Genomic DNA, 8,654 nt, shown 5'->3' on the forward strand with positions numbered 1-8,654 from the left:
ACGGAACGTCAGCAAAGCAAAACCGAATCCTCATGCACTATGTTCGAAGGAGACCTCCAAGAATTCAAATTGCGGTCATTTAATAAGTTTTTTGAAAAATCAGGTTTTGTATTATGAGTGTAATAATGCCCCCAGAGACCAAGGTTTCTTGGTTTCTTGGTGGTATTGGTATTTTATAAGTGAGGGAGAAAAATTATCCATATACACCAAAACTCCACTCCTCTTTGCCGTACCTTTTTTTCCTCTCTCTCTCTCCCTTCCGAGTCCTGACCTACCAACGCAATCCCTCCCCTCCCTCCCTCCGAAGATCGGAGCCGCCTCGCCCGCCGTCGTCGCCGCCGTCGCCTCGCCGTCCCACAGCCTCCGCCGCCCCACACCTCAGCGCCGCCGCCGGCGCCCCAATCCCGTCTCCCGCCTCTCGGGGTCGTCGCCGCCATCGCCGTCCCCGCTATTCCTCGCCGGGACGTCGCGCGCGCTCCTGCCGTCTCCACCCCGCCCCAGTCTCCGGCCACTGGGTCTCCTCGGAGGTACGAGCTAGGTTGGTTCCATCCAGCGATTCCCCTAGCTAAATCCCACTAGGGGTAGGGCTCGACCTGCACGATTCCTGGGTGTGCCGCGCCGGCGCGCGCCCGGCACGCCGTCTAGATCCGCCCCTGCCCAAGGCCGCGGACACGTGCTGCGTGTTTCCCCATTTCCTCGCCGTCCTGCCCTGGGGTTTGTTTGCCGTCTGGGCACCCCTTGTGAGCGCAGTATGGGATTATGGACTCTTAATTGTTCTCTTTGATGGAGAAATGTGGTGTGTCTGTTTCATCTGAGTGTGCCGGATTCATGTTTTAGGCTTACTCGGTGCCGTGAGAATGTCCAGTATAACTGTTTGACTGGTTGCCACTGTATGTTTTAATGGTGTGCAATCATAGTTGGAACCGAAATGAGTAACCAACTAAGCACTTTGTGCACACTACCTGCTTGATCGTATGCGTGACATTTGTTCCTGGAAATATGGTAAATGCTTTTCTGTTGGATTGGATTGAACTGAGATTTTGAGAATGCCATAATCAGGATGAGAACAATGAAATGATGTTTCTGTTGTCAAATAGCCTTCTGTGTTGTAATTTTGTAGTTTTACCTTCTGTACACGCATTTGCAAAATGCGTCTTATTGTCCTATTTCTATTTCTATTTTTTCTAATGACAAATATGAGGTCATTTTTTTGGCTGAGAAATGTAAGCTTGTTGGTGCTACTCTAGATGTCTACAAATATATTCGTAACCAAAATTAGGAAAGTTCAATCCCACTGCTCCATTGTTTTGCTGCTAGATGTGCATGGACTGGCATGTTTTATGATACGAAAGAAAGTGGAGTAGGGATGTAAATCTGAAGTATCTTAAATGTTCCCTTGATCCATGGACTGGCATGTTTTACATAATCCTGTTATTGTTCGAAGTGGGCATCGAATAGTTCAGTCTTATAGCCTTTTTTTAGTGTGTTAATATTTGAAAGGGGAACAGGGCAATGTGTTGCCACTCCTGCTGTTGTTAGAGCACTATATTTTATTGTTAATCGTGCTATGTTCCAAACTCCTTTTTATTCTGCTCATATGATATTGCTCACCTTTTGTTATCCGTCCTGATGCCTCATGTATTTACAGTAGTAATGTTCTAAAATTTAGTGTTTCTTGAACATGGTCAGGGCAATGGATAAAATCTAGATGCTAAGTTGACTTTTTTCCTGCGGATTTGCTTATCGTGAAGATGCACAAAGGGTCTATAGCTCAAGCATTGGATGCTGACAAAATAGAAGTTCCTTCACCAAAGGAAGAAAGTAATTCCACCGATTCGGAAGCTGCTACAGATACTGAAAACTTTGAAATTAGTGATGACGACGATGATGATCGTAATCACAAGCACCGAAGAAGAGAGGCTATGCCTCAACCTTTTGGTGAGAGTATCGAAGAGCAAGCTGCAGGGAGGCCTTTTAAAAGAAGGCCCAGGATTTCTGGTAATGGGCAGCCTTTTGGTGGAGCTGATTCACGTGGGGAAGCACAGAACAACTTCATACCAAAATTCAAGAGGCGTCCTGGACCAGGAGCTCACAGTCGGGGAGGTAGAGTGAACCAATCCTTCCATTCAGCTTCTGCTGCTGCTCGCCCTCCTATGACACGGGGAAGAGGACGGAATGGTGCACCCTGGACTCATCATGACCCAAGATTTAACACACTTGACATGATTGATTTTGCATCACAGATGGCCTCACAAGGACCGCCCACGCATCCTAACTTATTTATGGGTCCTCCACTGCCGAGTGGTGGTGGTGCTCAAAACGGTCCGTGGGGTCCGTATGGATTTATGCCTGGAATGCCTAATGGAATGATGGATCCAATTCACCCACTTGGAATGCAGGGCCCTATTCAGCCTCCTTTAATTGATCTTGGCATGCCTCGTCAACGTTGTAGAGACTTTGAGGAGCGTGGATTTTGCTTGAGAGGGGATATGTGCCCCATGGAGCATGGTGTAAATAGAATTGTTGTTGAAGATATGCAGGTCAGTCTGTTTCTTGATCGTCAGAGAATATTCTGCATTACATCCTGCACTTTAGTGTTATTTCAATCGCAGCATTGAAATAGTATGATCTATTACTTCACATTTTCTGTATCATGAGGACCACTGCCACGTTGTGCCAATATAACCGTAGCCTTGAAAGGTGTCCTCTAAGTGCTGTTACCATTAATGATTTGAGTTGCAATTAATGTTCTTCACAATACCCTGTCCAAAATCCTAACTGATTAGCGTCAACGAGCGTCAGATTTAGATCCCACTATGGTGTAACACTTGCTTGCCTGGACTATTTTCTGTACTGCAGCATTTTATGTTCTGATAGTTATTTGACCTTACTTAGCTTAAACTAATTTTCTAAATTATAATGACTTTGTTATACCGTTCTTATGCAATACAAGCTAAAGTTCTTGTGGACAATTATTACTGTATGCGTACTGTCAACTCTTGGAAGATTCTAGATCTCAATATGATGTAACTAGCATGTCTTGGAGTAATTTATTCTTCTGGTTATTATTTAACTTTGTTAAATTCTGCTGTTCTTTCTACAAAGAATTTTCTTATACCGTGCTTTTGCAATCTGAGGCGATGTTTTTATGGCCAAGTAGTTACTTTTTTTGCTCAGGTCAAAACATTGTGTTTTAATAGAGTAGTTTTTTAAACACTTTGCAGAGCCTATCACAGTTCAATCTTCCAGTCTCAGTTCCAAATGCTCCAGGACTAGGAATCCAAAGTGAGGCAGGAACTGCTCATGTTAACTTAACAAACCTAGGGGGCAGTAAAGGTGTTCCTGCAAAAGATATGAAATCTGGTGTGGCAGATAATCCATCGAAGCTAAATGGGAGCACTGTTTCAGCTGTTGCTGATGCTGATGTATATGATCCTGATCAGCCCCTGTGGAACAATGAACGGCCTGAAGCATCTATTGCTGGTTTTGCACATACTAATGATGGAATATGGAATGCTGAAACCTCAAGCTATGAAGCAGGGTGGGAGCATGCAAACCAGGGTTTTGCAGCTGATGATTCACAAAATCCAAAATCTTCTGTTTGGGGGAGAATAGCATCAAAGAGAAAATCCGGGCCTGGTAAAACAGCTAATACTACTTCGACAAGTGCAACTGGAAACCAAAGAAGTGACTACAATGATGATATGGGTCCTAGCACTGTCCAAGTAAAGCCTGCTTCTACTAAGGATACTAATGGTCGACCCAGTTCAAGAATGTCTGCAGATGTGGGCCGGCAAAGTAATAGCAGGACCTCTCATAAAGCATCTCGCACACTTTATGTAAATGGCATTCCACCAGAAAGCAACAGATGGGAGGCCCTTCTGTCGCACTTCGAAAAATTCGGTCAAGTAATAGATATATATGTTCCAGCTAACAGTGAGAAAGCTTTTATCCAGTTCTCTAAAAGGGAAGAAGCTGAAGCTGCTCTAAAAGCTCCAGACGCTGTGATGGGAAACCGTTTTATAAGGCTGTGGTGGGCTAACAGAGACAGGATTACTGACGAGGGAGATGGTAGAATCTCTGCGAAACCTCCGCTGACAAATTCTGCCCTTCCCCAACCATCTTCATCCAACAGAGGCAAGGATCTTCAATCTACAACTCCAAGGGCCAGTTCTGGATCTTCTGCATCAGGCCCTGGTATAGGTCCTAAAAAGTTGCCTGCAAACAGTATAACATCAATACCTCCTGCTCCCAAAAGGCAAGAAAATCTGGAAATGCTGGAAGCAATTCGTAAAAAACAAGATATGTTAGCTCAGCAGCGTGATGAGTTACTTCAGCGGTTAGAGAAATATGCGAAACAAGTACTTACTATTTCCTTTGATAATACTTTGGTTTCAATTTTTTTTGTTAACTATATAATCTATGTGTTTAGCTGAATAAATTTTCATTAGTACTGGTTTCTACTAATGCAGACAAGTTCAGCAAATTCAGTAAAACAGGCAGAGGCTGGTGGAAAAACAGTTGGGTCAAATGCTGTGGGGAAAGTGGGCGATGTCAGTTCCATGAACACTGGGACAGAAGGGCCGCAAGAGGTCGCTGGTACACTGGAAAATAAAATTTCTGGGGAGTTGGCTTCATCTTCCCCAAAATATGCTCCAACATCCACACAGAAACCAGCTGTAGCTGCGAGGCAGCTATCTCCTCTGTTAGCACCACCGCAGAATAGGTTTAAGCTTGACAACCGGACCACATCGTTTAGGATCCTTCCTCCTTTGCCACCTGAAATCGCAAATGTAAGTGGACTACCTAACCTCTTGTCCTTCCGTCATTGATCTTCTTAACCAACCAAAAAGGGTGAACTAAACATGCTTAGAAGCACAGCTCCCTGTTTTCTTTTCACAATAGAGATCAAACACTGAAATGTATAGGTGGGGTACCTGCTATTGCTTAATTTTTGGCATCCTTACCATTTAATGAAAGCTACTCTTGCACTTTTTTGATGTTATCCTTTGGATCTCGACCCTGCCTAGGTTAGATCATCTGGGTTTCACAAGCACATTCCATCTTGAAAATACGGGTTAAGAAAGTTTTTGTGTATTGTGCTATATTAATACGCTACTGCAGTTTCTTTGTTATGATCATTTTTCAGTTACACAACAGTGGATCTTATTTTGCTATGGCAGTTGCCAGGGTTCAGTTATGTTTTTTTGGTAATCATGTATGTGCTTAAGATTCCTATTATTTTATTCTCAGATTAGATGTCATGCATCCACTCTACGGAACAGATACTTTGGTATATTTAGCTTCTATTCTGCTGTGCTAGTGTGTTCGTCATTTCTGCTTAACTTGCATTACAATAATATTCATTGGCGAATCCTTGGTATAGTCTTTTGGCTCCATTTCATGATGATACTTTTGATTAAGAAAGGCTTTGGTGTGACTGCGGGTATTGTTTAGATGGTGGCCGAAACCTGCCCACCAAGTTTTCGGTCAAAAAAAAAAAGTTCTGTCCATCAAATTTTGTTTTTGGCCATGACTCTAATTTTGGTTTTTGTTTGGATGGTTGCCAGGTTTTTTGGCACGCCAATTGCTCTTTTCCCATTCTAGTTTATTTTCCTTGCCAACATAACCGATGCCAAACATAATCTGTACACAATGTAACTTGTCTTTTCATGTTCAACAAATGTAACTTGTCTTTTCATGTTCAAACAAAAAAACATTAATTTTCTCCATTCAGAAGAGTAAGACGTTGAAGAAACTAAAGCCCGATGTATACTTGTTCTAACTTTGACTGATTGTTCATGTTCCCTTTTGTGCTGATGTGCTTGATTATGAGCTGTTTCTTCTACTTCTGATGTCTTTGACTACTTTGTTTACAGGAAACTGTCTTGAAAGATCATTTTGCAGCATTCGGTGAGCTTTCATCTGTTGTACTGGAAGACACCGAAGCCCACAACCATGATACAACCTTAAAGCCTTCCCTGAGTTGCTCGGCTTGTGTGACGTACGCAACGAGGCAATCTGCTGAGAAAGCATTTATTAGTGGCAAATCTTGTAAAGGGCACATGCTACGGTTTATGTGGTTGACGGCCTCTCCTGGCTCTAATAACCAATCGAGGCCTCAGAAAAGTTTAATTCCCGTCAGGCCCAGTGGCATCTCAGGCCAAACTGGCAACATGACATCTGAGTCCCAAAGCCCCGTTGGGAAAATTTCATCTGCTGCCGCATCTGGTACAGCAGCCATTCCTCATAGTGAATCCGTTCCAAGTGCAGAAAGTTCAAAGACATTTCCTGTTGGGATTTCCAAAGAATTACCTTCCGTTTCCTCTCTATCATCAAATGTTGAGTGTCCTCCTGGAAATGATTCCACAATGAATGCCGTCTTTACAGACCCGGGTCTTCCACAGTGAGGTATGCTGCACTTTTTGTTGCAAAAGAGTTGTAGTTCACGGCAAGGTTTGAAATATTTCCTTGTTATATATATAATATATAGAACTATCGTGTTACGCTGCTACTTGCCTACCTGTTGAATAGTTTGAAGGAAATCATTAGCAGAAGCACTGGTCACTCAGGTGATATGCAGGGTCTGAAAAACTGGTGGGAACCAATTGGTTCCCTCAGATTTCTAGTTTTTAAGACCCGGTAACATTATTTCTAGAAGCAGACTTTATAATTTGGAGTCCAGTTTGATGAACAGTTGTTATGTGCCACATGGAGTCTAATTCAGATCGTGTGTATACAATATAAATATGCAAATTGAAACCAACTAATATTTTTTGTTGGCTCTGCCAGGAGCCGGTTCCAGCTGCATTCATTTATTTATGTATTAGGAAAATATGTTTTCCCTAATGCTTGTAAGCAGTTGTCTATCAGCTATCATGGAACGTTAGTGTACATTGTTCCAAAACAAAACAGTGAAGCTCAATAGGTACGGCATTTATCACAAAATAGCTTCACATAGAATGTTTATGATGTACAATAAAAAAACAAGGAATATTACGGAAATATTGTGTAAATGAGCTCATGGTTGATATGTTACCTCTTTGGGTGTCGATTTTTGTAGCAGACTAATTAAATGCTTGTGCATTGCTACGGACGTTATTACACTTGTGCCGCCATAGTTCTTGAGTAGTTGAGTTAGTATAAAATAAGATAAATTATCTCAAAATATAGATAAGTCCAGTCAACCATATGCCCTTCATAGAGTGGGTTACAACTAGGGTAATTTATTAGTAATAACTTGAGAGATGAAGGGAACGTCACCAACAAAGATCTTTATAGTATAGTATAAAGATAAGTTCATGCCTGCTTTTGTTATTAAGGTCCTAACTTCTTGTACGGTTAACAGTGCTAAGGTACATGCTATTGAGGCTTACATACCGATGACTAGTTTACTACTCCCTCCGTTCACAAATATAAGATGTTTTAGATATTTCTATATGGACTACATACGGACTGACATGAGTGAACAAACACACTAAAGCGTGTCTCTACATATGGAAAACCTTAAATTGTAGCGCTAATATTGTTTTTCTCACAGGCGATGGAGCGGAGCGGATGGAGAAGAGCCGACGGGATTCTGACACTTCTTGGGTGGCTCGTCTACACAGCGAGTCTTTACAGAGTCGGTTGGAACATATGTCAAATCATACACGGAACCTGCGAAGACCTGGGCGATTGATTTACTGATCTTGGGGGGAAGGGGAGGCTGTTCAAGGCTGAGGGGAACATATACCGGGCATTTTACAGACTGCGTCATCGCCCATTCTTAGTTTATCACGAGTGAAATGTAGATTGTGTTTTGTTATTGTACCGATTCGATGTCAGCTCAGGTAACATCATCCTCCGGCCGAAAGCGGCTGGCATTGTGGTTGGTTTTTGTTGCCAAAATTGAAATGTATGCATTTGGGTGGATCTGCCTGTCCATGTCCTAGCAACAACCTCCAGTCAAGGATCTCTGAACTTGTGCATATTGAACCGTTGGACTAAAGGATCGGTCCCCTTGAATGAGGAAATTTTGTAACCTAGTATGTCTTTCCATGCTTTGTGATCATGTTTTTATGTCGTTTTTAATTTGTTTCAACGCTGTAGCCTTCCCTTCGGCGTTGTTTGAGAAATGATGCCAGCCATCATCACGTGATACCATGTTAACATATTTTAAAATTAAATTTAGTAGATGTTTTCAGAAGTACTGAAAAAAATCATGAATATTCACAAGATAAATCAAATCCAAATTTGAAATACGCATGGAGGACAAAAAGGACTACTCCAAATGCGAATAGTGCCATTTTTGCTTGTCTTCTTGTGAGACTTTTATGATGGGTTTGTTCAAATTCAGGTTTGAAATTCTAGGAACATGGTTATTGGGGTGAGGATCCCTGCCTTAAGTGTTCGCTGTTAGGTAGAATGACTAAGTTTTACTTGGATTATACCTTGTTTTTCTGGAGGGCGGAGTTTGGCACCAACGGTGGCAGAGCTAGATGCAATTTGCTAGGGAAGCCAAAGACAAAATATTGCTTTATGTTTTAGCAATCCCAGTTTAGATATTCTACCTCCTTTAAATAATAATGTGGAAAACATGACAGATTGTCCAACTATGCCAGACAAAGAAGAATTTTTGCAAGTCATTAAGGAATATAGATGGTCTAAGTGTG

General features: G+C 42.1%; 1 protein-coding gene across 2 annotated transcripts; it reads left to right on the forward strand.

Moving 5' to 3' along the window:
• The first annotated feature begins 231 nt into the window (after positions 1-231).
• Positions 232-8,027, forward strand: LOC123183240 (zinc finger CCCH domain-containing protein 27). Of its 2 annotated transcripts, none has more exons than XM_044596009.1 (6): positions 232-527; positions 1,690-2,540; positions 3,225-4,361; positions 4,473-4,793; positions 5,880-6,411; positions 7,541-8,027. In XM_044596009.1, exons 2-5 carry the CDS (start codon positions 1,752-1,754, stop codon positions 6,408-6,410), a joined length of 2,778 nt encoding a protein of 925 aa, XP_044451944.1. In that variant the 5' UTR covers positions 232-527; positions 1,690-1,751; the 3' UTR covers position 6,411; positions 7,541-8,027. The 2 variants fall into 2 exon arrangements, with proteins under 2 accessions (XP_044451944.1, XP_044451945.1); XM_044596010.1 differs by having other exon boundaries at positions 243-538.
• Positions 8,028-8,654: the final 627 nt, after the last annotated feature.

Source organism: Triticum aestivum, chromosome 1D, assembly GCF_018294505.1.
Source record: "Triticum aestivum cultivar Chinese Spring chromosome 1D, IWGSC CS RefSeq v2.1, whole genome shotgun sequence".
In the NCBI taxonomy this organism is placed as follows: Eukaryota; Viridiplantae; Streptophyta; class Magnoliopsida; order Poales; family Poaceae; genus Triticum; species Triticum aestivum.

Coding starts and splice junctions, on each gene's coding strand:
- LOC123183240 (XM_044596009.1), top strand. CDS start 1,752: ATGCACAAAGGGTCTATAGCTCAAGCATTGGATGCTGACAAAATAGAA. Junction 2,541..3,224: donor TTGTTGTTGAAGATATGCAG/GTCAGTCTGTTT, acceptor AACACTTTGCAG/AGCCTATCACAGTTCAATCT. Junction 4,794..5,879: donor TGCCACCTGAAATCGCAAAT/GTAAGTGGACTA, acceptor CTTTGTTTACAG/GAAACTGTCTTGAAAGATCA.